At 48.8% G+C, this 25,460-nt stretch overlaps 1 protein-coding gene across 5 annotated transcripts in view; it reads left to right on the top strand.

Annotated features, from left to right (window-relative positions):
- NF2 (NF2, moesin-ezrin-radixin like (MERLIN) tumor suppressor) overlaps positions 1 to 25,460 on the top strand; it is a 100,648-nt gene that overhangs the window by 23,919 nt on the left and 51,269 nt on the right. For all 5 annotated transcript variants that reach the window (XM_044449000.1, XM_044449001.1, XM_044449004.1 and 2 more), the window contains 8 exons: positions 2,718 to 2,840; positions 4,328 to 4,411; positions 15,987 to 16,055; positions 17,688 to 17,770; positions 19,550 to 19,625; positions 20,042 to 20,176; positions 22,235 to 22,309; positions 24,276 to 24,389. In XM_044449000.1, coding sequence (XP_044304935.1) covers positions 2,718 to 2,840; positions 4,328 to 4,411; positions 15,987 to 16,055; positions 17,688 to 17,770; positions 19,550 to 19,625; positions 20,042 to 20,176; positions 22,235 to 22,309; positions 24,276 to 24,389 — 759 coding nt within the window. The remainder of the gene's footprint in view (positions 1 to 2,717; positions 2,841 to 4,327; positions 4,412 to 15,986; positions 16,056 to 17,687; positions 17,771 to 19,549; positions 19,626 to 20,041; positions 20,177 to 22,234; positions 22,310 to 24,275; positions 24,390 to 25,460) is intronic.

The following is a 25,460-nucleotide window of genomic DNA, read 5'->3' as shown; positions in this document are numbered from 1 at the left end:
CACACAGCCAGAGTGAGTGAGCGAGCAACTGAATGGGGTGGAATGAACTGGGCTACTGGTGCCCCATTCTGCAACCTCCAAGCATTTGTTTTTTAATTCTCTGGAAAGCTTGCACATTTCTTATGCAGATTTCCTGGCAGGGAAGAAGGTGGAGGCAAAGGTCTTGCACTGCCAATTTCAATCTGTGTTACCAACTGCACTTTGCTTCCTTTGGCAACTGAAACTTACAAGGACATTGAGCAGACAAGACTGCATAGATTTCTGACAGCCAGAAGTACGCACTTGTGTACCTCTGAAGGACTGAAAAGGATATTTTTGAAAAACTTTCACCATTTGCACACCTGTTGGGGCTGTGATTTAAAAAAGAGAGGTATGGCCCCAATTGAAACTCTGAAAAGATGCCAGCAAACAAGAGAGGATCATGATCAGAATGGGGAGGGGGAGGCAAGACCTGAAGGACACAGGGACACTGGCTGCAGGCCCAGGTGGGGATGAGGTACAGAACAAGCCCAGTGAACCTGATTGTCTTTTGGGTGTATGGTGAGTTGTTCTGCAGATAAGCAGTCCAGTGTGAATTACCTGCAGGTTGGCTTAATGTGTGATGCCAAGCCGCCTGGTTTAACTTTAGGAAAACAAAGCCTGCTTTAGCTTCCGGAAAGCAGCCATCTGCAACCTCCTGATGTTTTGGACAAAAATGCCTAGAATTCCTGAACCTTGGCCTTGCTGCCTGAAGTTGATGGCAGCTGAAGTCCAAAATATGTGGAGGGTACCAGGTTGGAGAAGGCTGTCCCAAAGCAGCTAGGTGACTTTAGATCTGTAAAGAGCACTAAAAGTGAAGCATTGCTTATTTTTCAAGTTTTCACATCCATTTTTCCCCCTCATAGCTTCGAACTATCTAGAAAGTTTACATTTCTATGTAGCCATGCAGTTAATATCTTAAATAGTTATTTTATTTTTAGCTTCCAGTGTGAGACAAAAGCTGAGTAGCTTTGTGGGGAAAATGCTCAAATAGATCCAGACAGGTGATGCGAGAGGGAAGCTTACTTGCACAATCTGCTCCTGAAGGCAAAGAACACGAATGACCATGTTCTCCGTCTGCCCAATAATGCATGTCCTTGGTAGCTTTTATTTGCTGGAGCAAACAAAGCCATTCAGCATAAACAGCCTTCAGTCTGGCAGCTCTGGAGGTGTTGAACTACAATTCCCATATCCGTGGCCAGGGTGGCAGATGGCCAGGATGGTGAGAGCTGTATGGAGTCCAACAGTCGTGAAGGCTACCAGACTGGGAAATTTATTGAAACAAGCAAGACTCTCCCTTTTTATTTCAGTTGTTTAAACTCATGTCACCTTATCTATAATATCCCAGTTTCAGAATCAGTGAGGCTGGGTTCAAAGAACATGGGATTGCTGTTGAATGGTCATTAAAGTGTGAGGTCCCTTTTAGCATTTACACCAGGACATTCTATGATATCTTTATGGTAATGAGCCCCTATGGGGTGGTCTCTTTTGGCCTGTTTCCTTTTAATGGCAAAAGGGTCTTCCTTTCCTAGCACTTGTTCGGCTGACTCCTGAGCATGCTGGCTCAGAAGTAAGCCTGTTGAATTCAGATGGGGCCCACTTTGGGTCATTGTCTTCTACTCTTGTAGCACTTCTGCCACGTAATCCCATGCCATTACATTTTTGGACAAGTTTAACATATCTGCGTCACATGTACCACTGGCTAATTTTCCCACTGGCAAGCTTGAGCGGAAACAGGTTTCCTGCACTTAAGTCAATTTTCAGGCAGCTGAAATTCAGTGACATTTGGGTTCCAGGCAGATCATATATTAGAACATTCACTCGGTGTGTAGTTCCTTCTAGCTTGCTGTGTTCGCGTTGACTGATGAGACTTTTCAGTGGCTGCTAACAGGAGCTGTTGCGAGCAGCAATGCAGTGCCAAGTCAGCGCATCTGTTTACTAGTAACCCAGGGCTCTAGTCCACACTGCAGTTCCCTAACGATCAGACTTCATGCCGTCAAAGCATCAGGGCAAGACTATACCAGGATGAAGAGCAGAACGTTTTTATAGTGATTGTCAGGAGCAGTTTATCACTCTGTGGACTTCCAGGCAGTTCAGCAGTCTTTCGAAAGAAAAAGTGAAAAGGCATATTAAACACTTAGAATTAGAGCACGCACAACGGAGCACAAGCTCATGTTTGCAGCATAGACGTGAACTTGAGCATCCAGCATCTGCTTCTGAGCTACTATCTTTTGAAAGGGGTGGAATCATAAGGTGATTTAACTTCCAAATCTTGACTTCAGATCAGCATGTCTGAATGGTTCTAGGTAGGAATTAGTTTTTCTGTGCTGTATATAGGACTAGACCTTATTTTGGCAGATTAGTGTGAATTGCTGTAAAACTGGGGTTGGAATGGTTTGATTTAAAGTGTCTGGGAAGAGCGGGGAGTCTCCCTCTGCTACATGTTCCTCTTGGTTGGGAGCTGAGACAAAACTGAAGATGGCAGGGAGAAAGACAGCTCTCATTTGAGAAAGAAAAGTGGCAGGTGAGGGAATGGATTTAGCATCTTCTTCTTCCTGTCTGTCCCTCCTTGCCTTCCAGTCACCTTCATTTGCACGCAGTTTTCTCCAGGCCAGGTGAGAGAGATGAGCAGCATGGCAGCTGTAAAGAGGTGGAGCCTGTGCAGCTCGGAGGGATTAACTGGCAATCTGCCTCTGCAGGTCCTGGACCACGATGTCCCGAAGGAGGAGCCAGTCACTTTTCATTTCCTGGCCAAGTTCTATCCAGAGAATGCGGAGGAAGAACTTGTTCAGGAGACGACTCAGCGCTTATTCTTTCTTCAGGTATGTGTTTGTAGGAGACGCTGATGCTTTTTCAGCTCGGGGAAGATGCGTTTTCAGGCTGGAATGGAAATTTTGCTTTGTTTTTTCCCCCCTCCCCTTGTTCCAGTATCAAGAAGCTTTGTGTTCTATTTGAATTTACGAGGTGAGTTTGAAGCTCCCTGTATGGGAAAGCTCCCTTGTGAATGTGGGACACCGCATCACTGTTTGACTGGGATGAGTGGGGAAAAGAGCACTCCCCCCACAGCAGCCCAGGAAAGACCCCCAGGTGGCTTTGGTAGTATGGCCTGGAGCCACTTTGCCTGCTTGCCAAATGGACAAGATTATACAGTGGTACCTTGGCTCACGAATGCCTCAGTTCACAACCAAATCAGGTTGCAAACAGAAATTTCAGAAAAATTATGCCTCGGGTTGTGAACTCCGCATTGGGTGACGATCGCGTCCCTGTGCGATTGTGATTGTGCTCGGTGGGAGATGGCCACGATCGTGCCCTTCTTCCCCGCATGAGCGTGCCCACGATCACGCCTGTCTTCCCTGCACGATTGTGCTCGGGGGTGGGGTGGGGAGATGGCCACGATCGCAGTTGTGCTTGTGCAGGGAAGACGGGCGTGATCGCGGTCATGCTGGGGGAGGGAGATGGCCGCGCTCTTTGTTGTTCTTTGTCACTGCTTCAGATTTTTGTGATTAAAAGAAATAGTCACAGAACTGATTAACCTTATTTACATGGACCCTTACGGGGAAATTTGACTTGGCTCACGACCGATTGGGGTCGTGACCAGAGTCGTGGAATGGATTAAGTTCGTGAGCAGGGGTACCACTGTATATGTCTGCAGCACTCCTCTATGTGTCAACAGAGCTTTGCGAGGCTCCCGGGTCTTGGGTTGCAGACTCCTTGTGGAGGGGAGAAGTCACCCTTCAAGTGGTTTGTGTTGCGGGGGGGGGGGGCAAGTCTCTCTAGCGTGGGAGCTCAGCAGGCCTTCGTGGCGGTGCGTGGCTGAATACGGCCGACTCAGACGGGTGATACACAACTTGGGAAATCCAGTCTAAGTTGTGGGTGCTACAGATGGTCTGTTTTTAAGCAAAAGAAGGAACTTGTACTTGCAGATGTGTTGCTTTAGCACACCTTAACATGCTGCTCTTGTGCTTCTTGAATGAAGATTTTTGGGTTTGATGTTGCCTGTGGTGTTTGCATAAGTGTTACTTGATTTTTATCTACCAGCCAAGTCGTCTTTGTCGTCATCTTTTATGAGTGCTGGTGGGACTTTGGACCCTGAAGTTTTCATCTGCAATGGTGCTGTGGTACTTGAAGGTAACCCCACGGTGTTCAGGGGTTTGCTTTCTAGTGAGTGTTTTTAGGAGTGCGGCCTGAGAATTGTGACTGAGAATTAACCGGCTGGTAGGCAGCCACAGTTGCAGTGGGAGAAAACTGTAGCCATCTGTTGAAGCTGCCATTCTTAGAGCTGTTGTTTGTTTCTTGTTGTTTTGTTCAGGTAAAAAAGCAGATCTTGGAAGAGAAGATTTACTGTCCTCCTGAGGCATCTGTTCTCCTTGCCTCCTATGCAGTGCAGGCCAAGGTAAGGCTGGGGGCGGAACTGGGCTGCTCTCCTTCCCGGTCTGTGTCCGACTTTAACTCGGTTTTGTTTCATCCACATGTCAACTGCTACATTATAATTAAGTATGTGGCACAGTTACGTCATCAGTGATAAAGCTCTTAAAATTTATTAAGTACCGTATGCCGATTTTGTCTCCAATAAAATACAATTTATTAAAGATAATTATGTCGCACACTTCAGGCAGCTGTCAACTGCAAAAAGGATCGAAAATAAAAGTACATAAAGCCGTAATAGGCACTTCAGCTCTCATAGCATAGAAACTTGGAAACAGTGCAGGTCAGATGGGGCCTCCCGGGCCAACTAGTCTGTCCCCTGGCTTCAGCCAGTTCCGCTCATGACATGCCTACCACGTGCATGTCCAGTGATAGCAGTGATAAAACAAGATTAAACTTTCTAATAGTGGATTGAAAGGCCTCAGAAAATAAGGACGTCTTCATTGTGTGCTGAATAGACCACAAAGTAGGCAGCAGGTTGAGCCCCTTCAGGGAGGGTGTTCCGGAAGTAGGCTGCCGGCACCGAAAAGGCCCTGTTCCCGATAGCCACTCCTCAACGCTTATTTGGTGGGCATGTCGAGAAGGTGCCGTCATGATTCTGGACAGGTTCTTGTGGAGATGCATGTGCTTCAGACAGACTGCTGTCAAGGTGTAAATTGAACTCTGCCAAGAAATGCACTAGAAGCCAGTGCACTTGATTAAGCTCAAAATAATGGATACTCCCGGCTCCTTGCTGCTGTCTGCTGCAGTAACAGAAGCTTGCAGATCAATTCAATGTTAGTTCCCCTGATACAGATTTTGAGGAACTGGAAGAGGATGCAGCTGTTTGTTTCCATGGACACCCCTCTTGACTCAAGGCCCTCAACCCGAGCAGAGTCAGTGGGACCTCTGCCCCTGCTGAGGGTTGCACTGTTGTCCTCTGACTCAGAGGGCATCTTTCTGAAGCTGCAATCACACCCCAGGTGTCTCTGTGCTGTTCCAGCCAAAGGCAGGGAGGGTCCTTTAAAGGAGAAGTCCTCATGGAGTCTGTGGGAGGATCTAGTGCAGCCGTTCTCTGTGATGCTGCCCTTCAGGTGTGCTCGGACCACGACTCCCATAAAGCCCATGATCATAGCAGTTGTGGTCCTGCTGCACCTGGAAGACGCTGCTATGTAGAGGACTGATCTGGGAACCTTGAGGAAGCCCAAGTTGTTCTGAGGCTTGGTCTGACCCCGCCTGTTGGAGCAACAGGCTGGCAAGATTGCTTGGCGCTCTCCATGGTGCTGTCCGGTTCCTGTCTCCCTGGAAACCTGACTTGCTTGAAACCCTGGTGAGACCTGATCCTTACCAGCACTAAGCTCTTACCACAGCAGAGGCAAAGCAGAACTTCTCCAGGACCCACAGTCTGAAATCCTACACAGTACAGTCTGAAGATCACCAGAACGTAAGTGACCGAGCATGATAACTGGGCCATCTCTGGCCCGGTGGGCTGCAGCTGGCACAGCAACCAGTGTGGGTAAAAGGTGGGCTGTTTCCAGTGACGACGATGGATCGAAGAGCACCCCTCAGACTGCAGACCTGCTCTTCCAAGGGAAATTGTCCCAAACAAGAGAAGCAGGCCTCATCTAGGCAGGTAACTCATCCTGCAACAGTACCTGGTACTGGGAGCAGCAGTAGGTCACTGTCACCTTGCACACACTTGGACAGTTCCTGTTATTCCTCTCTGAGTTCAGATGAAGTTTTACTTGGTTCCCCAGAAGGTGCTGGCTGCTGTTAAGGGTCTGTGTGATATACATGTAGAATTAAGGTTTTTGTATATTAGCAGGCTGGACCTGGTGGCCGTATTGGCCCCATCCAACTCTCCTTCCTATTCAGTGATTCATGGACAAGGTTTCTCATATGAACATCTAGCCATTTCTGAATAAGACTGGATAAGACTGGAGTGGAAGCAGCCGTGCGGAGGGCCCTTAGATTGCTGTTCACCCCCTGCTTTGAAAACTCTTTTAGACGAATTTCCTGCCTGCCTGCCTGCCTCTCAAAATAAATTTCCAGTGAAGCTCTTGATGGAGCAGCAGGTAGATCACTGCTGCACATGATCACTGTGCACATGATGGTCCAGCTTCTGAAGCCACCTTATGGCACAAGTGTTGTCATAAAAGAGATGTGCAGATTCCTGTGGCTTCACTTTCGCCATCTTTGATAGCTTCTTCCTCCCTTCATAGAATAATAGAATCGTAGAGTTGGAAGGGGCCAGAAGGCCATCGGGTGCAGGACTCCAAGTTGAACCATCCCTCTCAGATAACTGCCCTGCTGCACCTTGAATGCCTCCAGGGTGGGAAAGCCCACAGCCTCCTTAGGTCATTCATTCCATTGTCATGCTGCTCTAGCAGTCATGAAGTTCTTCCTTTTTTCAGGCAGAACCTGGCTTCCTGGAACTTGAACCTGTCATTAAGTGGGATGGTGTAAGTTGGTGGTCTGCAACAGCAGGAGGTTGGACCTGATGGCCTTCTTGGCCCCTTCCAACTCTATTATTCTATGATTCCTCTTTGTGACAGCCTTTCAAGGTCATGAAGAGCACTATCCTATCTCGCCTCGGTCTTCTCCAGGCTTAAACGTGCCCAGTTCTCTCAATTTCTCCTGTGTTTCCAGTCCCCGGATCATCCTTGTTGCCTTCCTCTGAACCCTTTCCTGCTTGTCTGCATCTTTCTTCAGTTGAGGTGCCCAGAACCAGATACAGGACTCCAGATGAGGCCTAACCAGTGCTGAGTAAAGGGGGACTAGTACTTCATGTGATTTGGAAGTGATACCTCTGTTAATAGCATTTGCCCTTTTTGCAGCCCATCCCATAGCTGCCTCCTGTTCAGCTTGTGCTCTACAACAATTCAAAGCTCCTTCGCACTTGCAAGTATTCTCCATCTCATAACAGTTCAGCTGTGCTTGTAGGGGAATGGATGGTGCCTTTTTTCCTTGCCTCTCCCTCGCAGATGTTCTCAGCTCCTTTGTTCAACAAACGCGTGATCTTGCATCACCTTGTCTCGGCACAAACAAAGCAGCCCCGCTTGGGGTAGCTCAGTTCCATGGAAAGATGATTCCGGAGACGTAACTATTGATAAGTGATTATTTGTAATGAGCCGTATTCTTTCTGTTTGTGTGAGTGGTGACTAATGCACTTTACCTTACAATCACGGCTCTTGGTTTAGTGAACGAGTAGCGTAGCGAGTAGTGGGAGCAGCTGATTCCCTCAGCAAGTGTTTTGATGAAGGGCGTGCATGCCTTGCATTGAGCCACCCTGTGCTGCCTGCTGCTGGGCTGCCTGGATGAGGGCGTTCATCTTGTGCTTCTCAAGCAGGAGGTGTGCAGAGCAGCTTTAATTGGCAGAAAGTCTCTTTCCAGAGCAGACCTCACCTGCGTCTACCTGTTGAGCTCAGAAATCGTTAGTCCTGTATGCGCGGCTCATACAGTTATGTAAGACCCATATGTTTTTTTCTTGCAAAGGCACTCTTGTTTGTTCATTTCATCTCCTGGCCATATGGTTGGCAATATTATCTTGTCGTACGCGTCCCTGAGACACGGTAGGCAGGGTGGTTTTATAAATCTGCTTTCCAAGAGCAGGTACCCCTCCCTTCCTTGGAAACTGCTGCACTTGACATGCCCAGCACAACGCTTCCTTCGGCTGGTGCCTCTGGCAGAAGCCTGGTGCAAAGGAGGGAAAACCTCTCTTGAGGTGAGAGTTCAGTGGCAATTAAGAATAATAGTTGGCTAGTTTAAGCCAAACCCAAATTAAAATCTGTTTAGTTGCCAAAGAGTAGCTTCACTGAGTAGACTTTGCTGGCTTCTGTCAACTGAGCTCAGAGACCGTTCTTGGGTGATTAGCATTACAGTGGAACAGAATTTCCTCCGTCAGTTGTGGCTTGGAATTGCTGCAGCAGAAGGGCTTCCCCGCCTGTTGGCTGTGCTAGTCCTGCCTTCTCTGCTTGCACGGATGCCCTTCAACCCCTGCCAAAGGGCTGCTGTGCTGTTCAGGAAGGCTGGCCCTACAGCCCCAGAACCCACTTCAGCTCTGATACAGTGACACATCCCCAGATTGAGATAGCGTTGAAATGCGTGTGAAGAGCATCATCCATCCCTGGAAGGCTGAGCTCGTCTTTTTCCTTCTGCAGGCAGGTGGCTTTTTACCCGTGAGCCTAGGAGCCACTTTTCTGTGAGTGGCTCATTCACCCGGGGCAGCAGATGAACAGTCCACTCCAGTGGGGGACAGGCATTTGCCACACACATGCCCCAATCAGTAAGGTGTGGAATACGTGGTGAGGGTCTGTGTGATCAGCCTCGGCTCAGTACTGCAGCAGCCACAGATGGGAGCTGCTCACGTACACGTGGCTCCCATGTAACAAGATGAAGGCTTGGGGATCAGAAAAGCCAGTACGAGCAACCTGTTGACTTCTGCCTAATGTTATGCCCCTTTCCTGTTAGCCCACCAAGTGGGAAGAGAAAGGAGGAAAGAAGGCTGTGGCAAAATGTAAGCAGGAGCAGCTCAGGCACTGGATTCTCAGCCTGCTTGTGCCCCAGTGCAAGGAGGGCCTCCATAAGCGGTTGCAAGGGCTGTTCGACTGGGAAGAAACAGCAGCTCTTCACCTGCTTTGGTGCAGTTTTGCTTTGTTGCGTGGAATCTGGGAGGCTCATCCTTAGCCAACACTGAGTGAGCTGATGTGCTGGCACTGCCCACCTATGGGGATTCCCATTCCTGGGAGGTTTGTCATGGTTTCTGAACCCGGAACTCTGGTTTGTTTGGGAAGAGAGGACCCAGAGGTGGGACTTGGGCTGTTTGTCACAGCAGGAGTAGCCAGCCTGCCGGTCTGTAGTGTCCTTGCTCCCGCCCATCCTGTCAACAACGCATCGTCTGTTCGTTGTGGGTTGCTGTGCTGTGCAAACTGGGTCATTGTCTCCACCTCCAGGGATCAAAGGAGGTGATGGATTAAGAGTGGTGATGACATGCTGTATCCAGCAAGAAAGATGTGGGAAGATCTGTGCCAGCAGATTCCAGAAAATTTGGAGGTTCCTAAGGTCCCCTACTTGGGGAAAATAAGGACGTGGACATGATGGGGGCAGCTTTTGGAGGCATGTCTCAGGGTAAAAACTGGTTGGCCTAGTTGAACTTATGCATGTTGATATTCCACATTAGATCATAATTGAATGTCTTGAAGAATGTGCAAGAGCCATTTTTTCTCCACATATTTATTGGTTGCATTCCTATTCCTTCTCTCCTCCAAGGAGCCCAAGGTCACACGCATGATCCTTATTTTCCCCAGTGTATCCTCACAAGAAGCTTGTGAGGTAGTTTAGGTTACTAATCAAGGACTGGCCCAAAGCAGCCTGTGAGCCTTGTACCCAAGGGGGGCTTATTGGATCCCCAGAATCCCAGCCCAGTGCTCCAGCCCCTGTACCTGGCCTTAAGGCACCTGGCTAGTAGCAATCCATGCTAGGAATTAATTGACCTAACCAATGCTTAGAATTATATTCTGCAGCTTGTCAAACTTTCAGGGGAATAAAAGATAGATCTTTCCCAGTAATAAAAATAATAACTTTAATAGAGTGCTGGGCGGGAAGTAAAATAAGCAGAGGACAGTTCACTGCCCCAAGGAACTTTATATCTAAATGCTGGGGGAGGAAATGGAAGAACGGGAAAATTGAGAGTAGCAAAGGTGAAGGCAATTGAATGTAATTCGCCTATAATGATGTTGGTCAGTTGAAGACAAACATATGTTCTAGGACTTGCTACCTGTTCTGCAGATTTTTATTTAACCACCCCGCATTACATTCATGCCATCTTGACCTTTTCCCAAGACTAGATATCCTTGAAAAATGCAGCAGATATTAAAAATAATAAATGCCCTTTTCCCAAGCAATAAGTACACTGTTTTTATTCCCTTAAATGTGTGAGTCATCATGGTACGTGGCTCTGCCTCTTCTGGGCTCTTGGATTTGTAGTCTCCCAGCTCTTGCCAGTGTTTTTCCTCTCCTAACCCCATTTGTTATTTCTAAAACTAATAACACTCCAGTATCTTGAATATAAATGTGAACAAATTTATTTGGTGCAAGGAAACCAGATGTCTCAGTCACTGAAAGACAATCTACAAGTCTGAACATAAACATGAATCAGTGTTCGTTCAAGAAGAACTGTTTTCTTGACACCTTTGAAGATCTAATTTAATTGAAAAGCTTTGTGTGCGTTTTTTGGCCTAAAAGTTTGCCAAATTACCCGAACCACCATTTTTTGAAGAGTTTATGCTGTCTCCCCCGCCATTTGTATCCCAATTCCTCATCCAGGGGCATTTTTGGCAAATCACTCCAGGGACATTTGAACTGTACTGCAAACTCATAAGCAAGGCTGCTGGTGGATATCAAGATTATTTTTTTAAATGTGGGTTTGGTTCTTCATTAGTCAGTCCAACTCTAATTACTGCAATAGCTTAGCAAAGGTGCCCTTTTGTGATTTCTGAAGGAAGGTGACAGTGCATCTTTAAAGACAGGATAACTAAAAGAAGTTGCCACTCATGACAAGATGGAAAGGTTCTCAAATATGTTCCTTTTTGTTAAATTTAGGAACATAAAACTACAGACTATTCCCCATTATGCTAACTTAACCAATGACAAACGTGGCCTCAATGAACACAAGGCAGGTTGGTACCGTGTTTCTCCAAAAATAAGACCGGGTCTTATATTAATTGTTGCTCCAAAAGTTGCGCCAGGGCTTATTTTCAGGTGATGTCTTCTTTTTTCATGTACGACTATCTACATTTATCCCTTCATTCATGTACAGAAATCTACATTTATTCAAATACAGTCATGTCATCTTCTTCTGGAACATCATCATAACTCTCCAAACCCCAAATTGTGTTGCAACGGATGTACTAAATACATCCTTCTGGCTGATGATCTTACCTGGGGCTTATTTTTGGGGTAGGGCTTATATTAACGAGCATCCTGAAAAATCATGCTAGGACTTATTTTCTGGTTAGCTCTTACTTTCAGGGAAATCTGGTATCGCAGAGGATTTAGTGTTAAAGGAAAGGAAACTGCTGTTAACCGAATGTTGTCAGCAGTAGCCTTAATCTTTATAAGAAAAGCCAGAGCATTTCAGCCCGGACGTGAAATGGTGTGTTCAGTTTGGATCTCTTTCATTGTTTGCATTGACCAAGCCTGATCCAAGGGAGGAGTACGCCAGAAACTCTCCATGTGTGAGACCTTCATAGCGGAAGATCTCTCCTGACTTTCCAGTCCTTCTTGGAGGTGGTTCATGCTCCTTGGCAACCCTCTTGCGATTGAGTGGTACCCAGGTGAGAGGCGGCTTCACCCTGTGAGGGCTCTGCAAGGGACCACCTTCACAAATGCCGCCTCCCGGAGCCACTCCTTTGCAGCATCTCCTGTGCAATCCACAGGGCCCATAGGAATCCAGCTGCTCTTGTTTCTCCCTGAAACCCTTTCCCCTTGCACTGAAGGTCTTTTGCTAGTCACCCTTGTGCCATTTTGAATCTATGGCTTGCCCACTCCCGAGGAGTGTGACTGAGGGTCAGGGGGACTGTTGTTGTTCCTGCTTTCTCTCCAAGGAACACAAGGCTTGTGTGTTTTTCTCAGTCCCCTCCTCAATTTTATCCCCACACATACCCCATCAGGTAGGGTAGACTGAGAGACAATGGCTGGGGTAAGAAAACATGACGAGGCCTGGTGGTTTACTACCAGTTATGACCATTGTTGGTATGTTGCATTGTCTGAATCTAGTCATGGTATCTCACCATGGTAAGTTTAGCCTTTAGAAACCATGATAAGGAACAATGGTGTGTTCAATGGTTTCTCTGTACCACCATGTCTTGTTGTGTTGTCTGAACCCAGGATTATAGTTTCTGTGGTCCTGGTATGCAACTACCACAGAGTCCTTTGGAAAGAGTGGCAGCTTCAGGAACCACACCAACTATCCAGTTTGTACGTGTGGACCAGTGAGAAAGGAACAGGTGGGGAGCAGTGGACCTTGGGAGTAAATGTCAGGCACAGTGGCTGATGGACTAAGTGCCAACAGTGAGAGGACTGAGCAGGGAATGTAGGATTGCTCACTGAGTTGTGTGAACGCAGCGAAAGAGTGCATGAAATTACCCAGTGCACTTCATGGCTGACTGGGGTTTTGAATCTAGATCTCCAGCCTGCGCTAACCTACCCTGTCTCTTGATGCCAAGTGAAGATCGTTTTATTTGACCAGGATGTTTTTTGGCATGTTTGCAAACCAGTTTTGGTTTTGAAATTTATTGGATTGATTCTGCTATGTCTCTTCTTTTATGGCTTTTTTTTTTTGGTAAATGTGTTATCAGTTGTATGCTTCCCTGGAAGCTTTATACAGAAAGGAACCCTAGAGCTTATACAGATACTAATAAATGTACTTATCAGATTTCCTTCTCCTGCTTTCCCTCTCCTACTTCTATGGTTGACACTGATGTAATTCTGATTCATCTATTTAAAGCCCACAGCCTTACCCATAATCCTTATGTTAGCCTTGAACTTGGTATAAGAGGAGAGCCAGGAAATGCCAACTAATCTTGCTTAGACTGGAATGAGAAGACTTGGGCCAGCCCTTGCCCCTAAGGCCAGCGTCTGCTGGTGGCTGGATTCTCCCCAGGTGCGCGTTTCTTGCAGGAATTGAAGGCCAAGTCAGATGCTGATTGGACACTTCCTTTTACATCTGTGCTGGCTCCAAATGCAGCACTTCCGCCTTACGTTTCCTTCCACCCCGACCAACCCTGCCCGAGCTATGGAGTGGCTGCACAGCCAAGAAGATGTGTGGGTGCCAGTTGCGAGCGCCGAGATTTTGTGCACGTTCTAAATAGAGGCTGATTGAGGGTGGCTCTTGACTTCCCATCTTGGCTGTGTTCCATCAACTTCCCCCGTGCCAGCCTCTTGAGTAAACCGGATTCCTCCAGCGGCAGTCTGCCTGCTGACTACGTGGCTGGGATGCGAGGTGCCTGCTGGAGGAGAGATGTGGGCAGCACCTGGGGGAATCTCCCCGATTTGCAAACTTGCACCTGAGGCTGTTGGGTGCCGTCCTCCTCCTTGGCTAGTCAGCACAGCACAAACTGCCTGGTGCAGCTCCTGGCTGGATCTCCTTGGGCAGAATTCTGTCTTTCTAGACTCCTTAGAAATAGGCACCCATTTAACACCTTGATACCAGCTTAATGGGATTGCTTTCCTTTCTTGGGCACAGGCAGGACGGTTGTGTTTTCCTTCCCTCTGGTCTGTGTTGTTGATTACTATTAATATCTTGCCTTTCTCCCTCTTGTAAGGAAACCAAGGGGGGCTTACATGGTCTTCCTCTCTGTTTTACTCTCTCAACAACCCTGTGAGGTAGGTTGGGCTGAGAGTCAGCGACTGGCCCAGGGTCACACAGCGAGTTTCATGGCCATGCAAGGAGCAGCACCCAGCTCTCCCAAGTCCCACTCTTGGCACTCTAACCGCTATACCATACTGGCTTGCCATTGGAGCCAAGCCCTCATGGAGACTGTAGAGATGGAGGAAATATTATGTACTGGGGTTAATTGCTGCAGGAAAGCACGTCTTGACTTTATAAATGGTTGATGGCAGGACATTGCGGTTCTTGCATCGACAGCCAAAATCAAATCAAAATGTTTCCGGTATATTTCTCTTATAAATCTCTCCCCCGTATCACCTGCTCGGAGGGGGCTGTTTCATGCCCCTTTGTATAGTGTCTCTTTGGCAGCGTGCTACAGGGGCAGCTGCCCTGAATTCTCAATTTTCAAAGCGATTGTTTCATTGGGTTTCTTGTTATTTGAAGGGTATCGGCACAGAATGATGGATCATATGGACTCACATGAATAATGCTTTGGTACTCTTTAGTGACCCAATTTAGGTAAAAGAGCTTTTGGCAGCCAGACAGAGCGCTGTCTGAAGCATTTCCCGCTGCCGATCTAAATCTTGCTTGCAAGGAAAGTCTTTCATGTCAGTGGCCAAAATACATTAACTGGAATCCACGGGAGAGGGACCAGACCTGTTGCCATCTGCCCTGCTGCATATGGTAAGGCCCCTCTGGTGGGCTGCTTCTTAGCCCCCAGGTCAAGCCATTAGCAGGGCTTGCCACGCTTGGGCACCTTCCCAGGGCCCGCATCCCCTCAGGGGCCCCCACACAGGGGCCCCCTGGAGTCGCTGCAGGCACCCTGCCTCCTTGCCCGCCCCCAGCTCTGGCCCAGGCCATGGAGGAGGCGCTGCTGTGGCTGCTCGTTTGCTCCCTGGTTTTCGCCTGCGAGGCAAGCAAGTGGACGCAGGGATGAGAAAGAGGAGGAGGTGGTGGCAGGGGTGGGAAGGTGGCTCCCTGGGGTGGGGGGCACTGCTGGTGTCTTGCAGTGTGCCCCAGGGTCTGCAGAAAGCCGGAGCAAGCCCTCCAGCCGCCGTCTGCCCTTAGCTAACCGCTTCCTTTGCCGGCTCAGGCACAGCCGCTGTCGAGACCTGGAGGGTCTCTAGCGCACAGAACATGGCACTGGAAGGCAGGCAGTGGAAGAAGGCCATGCAGCCAGTATTGCTGCTAGGATTGGCTTCAAACTTTGGGTCTCGGCAGCCTTTGGGCCCTGCAGGGGCTTGGGGGATTGAGCCCTGGGGGCTGGCATGCTGCGACTTCCAGGTCGACTGCCACAAGGAACTTCTCAGAGAAATGAAAGAGCAGCTCATTCCTGTCCTGCCCTTGCCCTCTTCAGTCACTCCAAATCCAGCTGCACTTCTCTTCCTCATTTACATTTTCAGGGCTCCCGGTTCTCTGTAATCCTTCAGGTTGGACATGTTCTGTCTTTCACACATTCCATTAAATTTTCAAAAAGCCGCTGCTGCCAGCACGCTTTCTTGGAGTCCAGGTTTCATGACCATCCCTCGTGGATTGACACGAATCGGCCAGCTTTTATTTCATAGGCGTAAAATGTATAAGTGGTCACCTGTGAAACCCCCAAAGCCAGAGATGTTGGGGTGCCAGGCTTTCAGTGCCTCGTTGAGTCTTTTTCCTTATGACTAGCAGAACCAGAACAGATGATGAAGTGGCATACAAACACGGCGGACTGTGTCACTTTTGTGGGCTGCAGAGCACAGCTTTCCCCACTGTAGAATTTTGGGTAGCTGGGGGAGATGGGGGGCATTTATTGGGGCATCTTGACTCTTTCATATTCTGTTTTCAAGCCGATACACTTTGTAATAATTAGGAAAAGGACTGTGCTTACACTGAAGCAGAATTTCAGGCTGTTCAGGGGCAGAGTACAGTCAGTTCTGTTTTGAAGATCTTTGAGGGCTGGGAGGAGAAGCAGAAAGCTTTCAGAAAAGCGAGGTGGCTGCCTTGACCCCAGCACAGCCAAAGAGACGTGTTGGGCCACCCTGCACTGCCCTGAACGGAGGAGAGAATTGCCCACGGCATGATGCAGACGGTCTGGCAAGGAGCTTGCTCTCTCCGTGCAAGCCATTTGTCTTGCTGTGAACTGAGGCTGTGCCCCACAGCCCTTGTTCTCACACTACACGCCCACATGTCTTTGCAGTTTGGAGATTACGATGCCAGCGTCCACAAGCGCGGCTTCTTGGCTCAAGAGGAGTTGCTTCCAAAACGGGTAAGGATCTTGTGCCTTCGGGCAGATGCTGCCCAGCCGTGCTGTTCAGGAGTCGATCCCTACTTTTGCCAGGGAGAGCTGGGAGACAGAGTTAGTGTGCATTATCCTTTCAGACCAGGGGTCCCTCCAAATTGGTTGGGCTACCATGCTTATCAACCCTAGCCAATGTTGCCCATGGTTGGGGCTGATGGGAGTTGCGGTGCAAAACTGCAGGAGGGATCCTGCTTGGGAAAGCCAATGCTCAGTTGGATGGACCAGCTAGATGGTCTGTTTAAGGCAGTTTATGGGTTCCTTGTGTGTAGGATGAATGTTAAGTAATACTGGAACATTTGAATTGCCTCCCTCTAGAAATGGTGCCTTCCACCTTGTTGTCTCCAGTTGTGCTTCACAAACGTTCATGAACAGAAAAGGCAGAGAGACTTGCAGCTCTGTTGCATTGGGTTGTTCTTTTTTTCTTTACGGCGGGAGGCATGAAAGATGTGACTTGTGCAAACATTTCTGGCTGGGTTTCCCATGCCAGTGGTAGCAAGGGAGCCCCTTTGTTATCTTGGATCCTCTGTGGGAGATAAGGAAGGCTTTCCCTTGCTCATCTCAGATCTATGGTGAGGAATCAAAGATAAAGGAAGGACTTTTCCCCTGTTAATACAAAGCAGACACGTGGAGTCCTCCAGTCTCTGCATTTCAGGGCTTAAATAATCCCAATAATGTAGCGATCAGTGAAACCTCAGCTCATGAACTTAATCTGTCCCAGGACTGGTCGCGACCCAAATTGGTTGTGAGCCAAGTCAAATTTCCCCATAAGGTTCAATGTAAATAAGGTTAATCCGTTCTGTAACCATTTTTTTTAATCAGAAAAATGTGAAGCAAAGTGATAAAGAACAACAAAGATCATGGCCACCCCCCCAACACTGAGCACAAGCCTCCCCCGCCCCAGCACGACTGCAGTCACACCTGTCATGCCTGCACGTGCCCGTCATCCCGGTGCGCTGGGGGCGGGAGAGACGGGAGTGATCGCAGGAGCGCTCGGGGGGAGACCGGCGCAATCGTGCTGGCAGGGGAGATGACCGAGATCACGGTTGTGCTCCTGCAGGAAAGACTGGTGTGATCTTGGCCGTCTCCCCGCTGCCCCAGCACGATCACACACATCTCCCCGGTGTGGTGTTCACGACCTGAGTCAATTTTTTAATGACATTTTTGTTCACAGCCCAATTTGGTAGTGAACTGAGGTGTTCGTGAGCTGAGGTACCACTGTAAAGAGGTTTTTAGTTTTTCTGAGGTCAAGGTGAATGCGTGTATTGGGAAAAGTGCACAAGCTGTGGTGTCCAAATGCTCCATCCGTGCATCCATGTTTCCACTTAAATGATTTGCGGAAGGAAGCCACCGTGGCTGAAAGGTTACAGCATCCCATAGGGTGTGATCCTATGCACCGTCGGACAGAAATAGTCCGACAGCTCCCAGTATGACCCAGGAAATAGGAGGGCTCTTTTCTCTCTGCACGTGCTCCCTCACGATGTTTTGTGCTTGAGGAGGAATTTCAGACCTGGCCGGGTGGACCACTGGATCGTGCTAGTTCCTGCTGAAGCAAAGTCAGGTGGGGCTGAGTAAACTTCCTCTCCTGTGTCTCACTCCCAGGTGATCAACCTGTATCAAATGACCCCAGAAATGTGGGAAGAAAGAATCACTGCCTGGTATGGCCAACACCGTGGCAGGACGAGGTGAGTCCCTTCAGAAAAGCAGCCAGCTTGCTCCTATCAAACTTGGAATTCTTTTTATTATTGGCTAGAGAAACAGGACTATGCACAGACTTAAATATGTTTACAGATTACTATAAAAAAAAAGTACGGGGGGCTGACCCAGTAGGTCTGATGTTTCTGATGACTGATGGTTTTTAGTTTCTTTTTGTTAGTAGAAAAATAATAATAAAACTTACTTAAAAAAGAAAAGAAAAGAAAAGCAGCCAGCTTGGAGGTGGTTGATGCCCTGCAGTGGCATGGCTGTGGCCCCATTCACACCACATGTCAGTGGCTTCCTTTTGACCCGGTCTTGCATGAGAAGCGCAGCCACATGGGCAGGTTGGATCATGTGGATCTCTCTCATTGGTTTGCCACCTCTGGGGGGGGGGGAGAGTGGCCACTGGACAGAAAAGACCCATGCTGGGGGGCTGTTCTTACAGGAGCCCTGCCCTCACGCCGTCTGGGACTGCAGGATAGGCACTTTCAGCTATGCAGCTGGCGTGTGCGTGTGTGGTGAGACAGAGGGAGAAAACGGAGCTCGGTGACTCATGGCAGTCTTCTTCACTGGCAGCCCTTCTGTCCATAGCGGCACTGGGGCTTTACAGAACAACATCAAGGAACATCAGAAAGCCAGACTGGAGCAGAACAGGTGGCTGCAAAGTTTACCCAGCATATCTGTGTGCCAGTGTGTTCCAAGATCCTTACTTTTGTTGCGGGTAACCGAATGCAAGATAGAAGGTGTTCTTTACAAGATAGTGCACATCCATGCACTTTTAATGTGATTTAATCGTTTTTACGAAGACTGTTACGGAATGGACCAAGCACGTGTCTCACCCCACACTGAAGGAGGATTTCACTAGGACTGCATTCTGCAAAACATGCGGATAAAGCAAACTGCCTGCCTGCCTGCCTGCCTGTGCGGGCCGTGCGGTTTTGGCTGTGTGGATTTCACTTGCATGCTGCTGTCTGGGCCTTGAACCAATAACATTGCTCCTCTTTCGTGTTGCAAATCTTCATTAGGAAGTGTGAACTTTTGTCCTCTCGTTGCCATTATGGTCCTAACTTTTGGGGTAGGTTTGTCTGTTCACAACCAAGAATTAGAAGCTTGAAAAGAAAGTCCTCAGTATTCTGACAAACCTGAAGTCTTGGTATACAGATGGGAGACAAATGTGTTTTAGGGTGACTAGAGAATGCTACACATGTGTGAAAAAAGATTCGCACGTTGGACTTTTGTAGAGCCAGGCACCTCCAAGTGCAGATCTTTGGACTGTCGCACCCATCAGTCTCAGCCAGCATGGCTGGTGGTCAGGGATGATGGGGTTCTAGTAGAAAACATCAAGCAGGCACTGTGCTGGCAAAGGCTGCGCCAGGATAAAGCCCTTAATGTCTCAGCTTCTCTCATTTCACTTCACCTCCATTCCTCCTGGCTGTACAACCACAGGCAGCACTTCCTTTTCTTTCTGCTGCAGATCTGAAATTTTTGTTGCTGGAAAGGGTTTTTCGTTCTCTTTCTTTAGCCCTGCTTCCGTTTGAATAGCTGTTATGAGACAGCAGGCCCGCCCGATGGATTTGCCTTAGATCTGTACTGATTTTGCTTGTAAACAAAATTTTAACGCCAGAACAGAATCCTGTTTCTGGGATGTCCTGCGCTTGTGAAGCTAAGTGCCTGCTGGTCTCTTTGGTCTTTTGCTTTGTACACAGCAGCTTATTCCTGCCAAGTTTTTGCAGCTGTGAACTTTCTCCCTTCTGTTCCTCCTGCAGTGATGAAGCTGAAATGGAGTACTTGAAGATAGCCCAGGATCTTGAGATGTACGGCGTGAATTACTTTGCAATTCGGGTAAGGTCTCTGGTTTGGTTGTTCCTTTTGGAAGGGCTCATCTATGGGTCACAGCAGGCATCGGCTCCTGCTGCTGATTGGCACAGGCCTCCCCTCGTATTGCAGAAGAAAGCTTCAGGTAGGACTTCAGCTGCCCCAGCTGCTTTCCCATGGAGACTTCACATGCAGCCAGGAAGGGCCGTTGAGGGGTTCTCCCGAGGGGGAAGGATGGGACCCTGCCACGGCAGTCCACTCTGCCCTGGAGGGCCCACCTGCCTGCGTCTCTGCTTCTCCCTGCCCCTTGCCATCCTGCTTTGACCAGCTCGATGCAGTAGAACCAAGGACGGAGTGGGGCGGGATGTTTCGGCCAAATCTGTGCAGATTCCAATAGAAATGGCATGTTCTGTTCTTCCTCTTGGTTTTTTCCCTCCTTTTAGAATAAGAAGGGAACTGAGCTGTTGCTTGGGGTCGATGCCTTGGGTCTCCACATATACGATCCAGAAAACAAGCTGACCCCCAAAATTTCCTTCCCGTGGAATGAGATTCGGAACGTTTCTTACAGTGATAAGGAGGTATGCCTATTCCTGCTGCCCCTTCGGTGTCTCCGTACAAAGCTCTGAATCTGCTTTGCTAGAAGATACTCTGACTAAAGATTCAACAGGTCTAGTGAAGAATTCTCAACCCCAGATCAACATTTCCCAATGTTTTCCTTTTATCCTCAGTGCATCATTTTTAAGCATTACCCAGTGAAGTTTCCACCACTTACTTTTATTTCTGGATCCTTAAGTAATTAGCTGTTGAATTAGTTCTAGAAATACTTCTTTAGCCATGAGGACTAAAAACGACGGGAACTTCCAACACATTGGAAGGCACTTAGATGGGGAAGGCAGCTCTGGGGAGGCAGGGGAGTTAAAAAGAAGAAAGAATGGAAGCGTTCAGCCCTGGAGCAGTTTGCTGTTTGTGTTTTTCTTACAGAACCATTTGACACGGGGTTTTAAAATTAAAATTGGCTCGGGATGCTAGACTGAGCAGATTGAGAGCTCATCAGCTGGGATTGCCTGCCCTAGCATGTCTTTGCACTGGCCTGTAATTGCCCCTTTCGTGGTGTTTATGTGTGATGAGAGCCTTTGGATCTGAACTTGCAGCACTCCCCAGAATGCCTCCACTTCCTGGGCTCTGCAGTTAGTAAAGAAGCAGAACAGCCAGTTTTTGCTATAAATAGAGAATCTCTCTACTTGTCCAAAGAGCTAGAAAATAAGGACATGTTTCTTTAAGTACGGTATACATAGTGCTTTGCAGAAGAAAGTAGTAGTTTGTGTGCATGTGTGTTTGTGTATCTGTGTGCCTGTGTACAGATAATATATAGGCATTATTTACTGAGGCAAAGACCTTAAAATGTTCCACGTCAGCTACTTTCATTTCAGAAGCTTTAAGCAATTAGTACGTGATAGTCTGTTTCTTTTTTAAAAGGATAAATGATCATTTTATCATTTGTTTTGGGTACACAAGGCTTTGGGCTGTCTATGCACAGGTCTTTTCCACTTAAGATTTCAAATGGGGCTATTCCTCCGGGAACTGGGAGCCCAAGACCTTGTCTGCCAGGCCCTGAACATAATGGATTGTAATAAACCTGCCCCCTGAGGGAAGGAGCTGTCATCTTTTATGATGACAGTCAATAAGCCCAGCAATAAGAGGGCTGCAAGTCAGATCTGACATGATGGTAAACAGGCTTACGGGAGGCATGGGACAGTCTCGGTGACACATCAGAGGTGTTTAATCTGGTGTGGCAATTATCAAGTGCTTGCCTGGAACTGCGGCCATCCCCCGTCGCTGGCAGGAAACCGGGGGATTTTTGCAGGAGCCGGAATTAACGCGGCAGGTCGCCTCTCCCTGCAGACTGCCAGCTCACCTGCCAAACCGAACCACCAGTCCTTGGCTAACTTGGGCAATCCTGGCCGCTCTCCAGGCCTTGACAAGCAGAGCCCCTGCCGCTCATGTCGCTCTTGGGCAAGAGGTGGCTGGCTGCGGTTTTCGCTGTGTTTTCCCCAGGGGCCAAGTGCGAGCCTCCTGATCCGCCACCTCACAGAGCCATTTCGTTTCGCTGCAGTGGCTGCAGATTTGGTTCCAGGCACTCGTTCACACCACCCCGTAATGGCCTCCCCCTTGTGCTTCAGCCCTTACTGGTGCTTCAGATTGGCTGTGGCAGCCAGCATGTGGGGTGTGAGGGGCACCTGGAGGTGCAGAAGACCTGCAGTGCTGAACTTCCTCAACCCCCAGGGCGCTGGCTGTCCCTTGCCTGAAGCTGCATTGGCAGTCAGCCAGTGTGGGTGTGCTCCTCGTCTGGGGAAGGGACTGCAGCTCTGCAGCAGAGCGCGTGCCCTGCATGCTGAAGGGCCCAGGCCTTCCCCTTGGCACTGGCATCTCCGGGCCGGGCTGGAAACGACCTCGCCTGAAACTTGGAGAGCCCGAAAGGCCGTTCTGGGCCATGTGGACGGCAGGCTGGCACTTCCTGTGCTTCTGCCTAGCACTCTCGTGACTGGGTTCAGCCTCGTCGGCCATTAGGATGTTGGCCATTCTTGTGGCGATAGTTTAAATCTACCTGAGCACGACCATTTCTGCCTCCTTTACAGTTTACAATAAAGCCCCTGGACAAAAAGATCGACGTCTTCAAATTCAACTCCTCCAAGCTGAGGGTGAATAAACTGGTAGGTTCGAGGGTGGGCGCTGGGGCTTCCGTCGGCGGAGCAGCAAGGCTGGCTCCCTCCCCAGGGGGCCACTCGCAGCTCTGTGCTGGGGGATGCCAGTGTGCTGTGAGCAGCAGGTAGCCGAGTGCCCTTGGGTGATGCACGATGGGCCAAAGGCTGCTTCCTGTGGGCCCAGCAGAAATGAAGGTCAGGAGTGGCTGCCTGTCAGCTGCCCAGTCAAGCTTTGTCTCTCCCTTCCCCTGTCCCACCCCCAGCGTTTGTTCTCATTTCGGCCTCACCTCCTAGGGCTTTTCCACCCACGGCAGCCATTTAAACTTTCTGTTGGTTCCTTTATGAGGCACCACTTGTGGCTGCGGCTCAGTTTCCGAGCCCCTTCTTTGCCTGCGGGAATGTCCCCGCATCTCTCCCCAATGTCTCCAGGTAGAGCTATGGAAAGTGCCTTCCTGAGACGCCAGGGAGCGGCTGCCAGTCAGGGTTGGACCACAGTGGCCTACCTTGGTGTAAGACCGCTCCCTACGTTTCTGCTGGCTCATTCCAGAACCAGGCTGTGGGAACACTGCCCTGACAAGGAATAGGCATTGACCGACTGTGGTCACACGCCTCTCTTTCAAGCATTATTTGTCAGCTAGCTCTGGCAGCGGCTCTCTAAATGTGAGCAGTTCTTTATCTCTCATAACAGCTCGGCATGAAAGGGACAAGCCACAGTTCTTGCAGGAGCAGGGCTCTGAGTCATTTGGTTGATCCCAGTGAGAAATCTGTCTCTCCAAGAGTGTGGAAAACAAGTAGCTCTCTGGAAAGATGCTTCTTCTGGGGCCTCTGCTGTTTTCCTCTTCTGGAACTCTGATTACGGCTGCTGGTCACCATTTAAGGCCCTCATGGAGGAAGCGTTCTTCCGGTTCACCTAGAGGTTTTCCTGAGTTCACTCACTGACGAGTTTAACACTTTATTGACCCAGCTGTGTGGCGAATGCAAATTTGTCTGCTCTTCTGCAGCTCTTGAGTTACAGTGCCAATCCTGTAAAACCCCAGAGAGCATTCCTCCGTGGGGATATCCTGAACCAGAGCCCTAGATGCTTCTGCTGTTGGCTACTGTCAAGGGAACTGATTACTTGGTCCATTACTGATCCTCTGGACCAAGTAAGGCCCTTGGCCTTGGTTTCCTGAGTTTTGCCTGTCAAGGACTCCTGAAAACCTAGCAAGCAAGATAGCATCACTTTTCTAAGTGTCCTCTTTAAATCTGTGTGCCCAAGAGAAAGGAGTGATGAGGGCATCCGGAATGAACGATTCCTTCCCTACTTCAGGGTTAGGGTTCAGACTGGACAAAAAGACCCCTGTCTGAAACCTCAGAGAGCCTCTGCCGGTCAGTGTAGCCCAAACGGAACTGGAAGGGCCAACGGAATGACCTGGCGTGAAGCCGCCCCCTTTGTTCCTATGATGGGACGTCTATGTGGGAATTTTCATCTCCAGATGTGAAAGGTGCCACGCAGAGGCCCCCCTCGGACTCTTCTCCATGCCACACTGTAGTGGCACAACCGTGGTGGCATGGAGAAGAGTCAAGGGGGTGGCAGCTGCAGTGTCTTGATCAGTCCGAGACTTGAAAGCTCTGGGTTCCCATCATGAAGCTCACTGGCTGACTGTGGACCATGCTGCCTCAGCCCACCAACCTCAGAGTTGGTGGGAGGACAGATGGAGAGGAGGATCTTGTGCACCAGCCTTTCCCCCTGGTGTCCTCCAGATGTTCTGACTTCAGCTCCCATCGGACATAGCCCGTAGGGGCAGTGATCCAGTGGACATTACCTTGGCGTGCTTGGAGGAGAGGCAGGATATACCGGTATCCAGTAAACCAAACTCCACGTGCTGGATGATCAAGCACCCATCAGGATAGATGGGAGAAAGGTGCTATTCAAATGCCACACCATGTTAAAAGGAGCTGCCCAACCCTTTCCTCTTGTCTCTGCTTGGAACAGATCCTTCAGCTGTGCATTGGGAACCATGACCTGTTCATGAGGAGGAGGAAGGCTGATTCCCTGGAGGTCCAGCAAATGAAAGCCCAGGCCAGAGAGGAGAAGGCCAGGAAGCAGGTGAGAGAGGTTTAGAATTCTGTGAACGTTCAGTTGTATTGGCCTTGCACGTAAGTGTTATGGTGAATGTCTTGAACGCTGGTGAATGTTGGCATTCCCATGCAAGAGATCAGACAAATGTTGCAGGTATCCCTAATCTGAGAAATATGCCTTGGAATGTTGACAGTGCTTTAAATAGGGTCATGTTCGAGGAATGCGTCCTTTCAGGATTTCCTAGAATTCATTTCGGTAAATGTCAACATCGACCATGCTTTAGAGACTCTCAATCCCATGCAGACTGTTGGGAATTGCTGCTCTGTTGCTTGGTTGGGTGCGCTTGGGTTGGGTTAGCCAGCTGCACTGCCTTTGTTTTTCCAAGGAAAGGACTGATTTCAGCTGGTCAGTGTTGGACCTGTTTAGAACTGGTACCTTATTTCCCATGCCTGTCACTACATGTGACATTTTTTCTCCCAAATCCGCTGTTTTTGTGCTTCATCTATTTACTCATTATATATTGCAAAGTATATCTAATATATTACAGCATTTCCTATTTAATATATTTTAATAGCTATTTACTCTATTTAATTTCTTTACTCAGATAATTTACAATTTATCAGTCGACGTCTGTTATCTCTAAATGCAGGCCCTTACCCTGCAGTCAGTTACAATCTGTGGTGGTCCTTATGCATAAACATTTCCTTCTTCTTTTGATAACTGCTTGTTCCTGCGGGGTAGTTCACCAAAAATGGGTACCTTTGTTTTGGCACCTGCTTTGCTTTTCCTTGATAGTTCAGGAATACCCCTTCTTCCTTCTCTCGCCCTTTCCATAGCAAGCATTTGATTGATTGATTGATATCCTGCCTTTTTCCTACGAAGGGCTCAAGGCAGCTTACATTATTCTCCTCCTCCATCTTATCCCCACAACAACCCTGTGGGGTAGGTTGGGCTGAGAGTCTGTGACTGGCCCAGAGTCACCCAGTTGGCTCCATGGCTGAGCAGGGACTAGAACCCGGATCGTCTGAGTCCCAGTCCCTTGCTCTTAACCACTACACCACACTGGCTCTCCAAGCATGCAGCTTGTCAGAAAATAAA

The sequence above is a fragment of the Varanus komodoensis genome, unplaced genomic scaffold (assembly GCF_004798865.1).
Source record: "Varanus komodoensis strain SLA01 unplaced genomic scaffold, ASM479886v1 scaffold56, whole genome shotgun sequence".
Lineage (NCBI taxonomy): Eukaryota > Metazoa > Chordata > Lepidosauria > Squamata > Varanidae > Varanus > Varanus komodoensis.
This window is presented reverse-complemented; position numbering and strand designations above follow the sequence as displayed.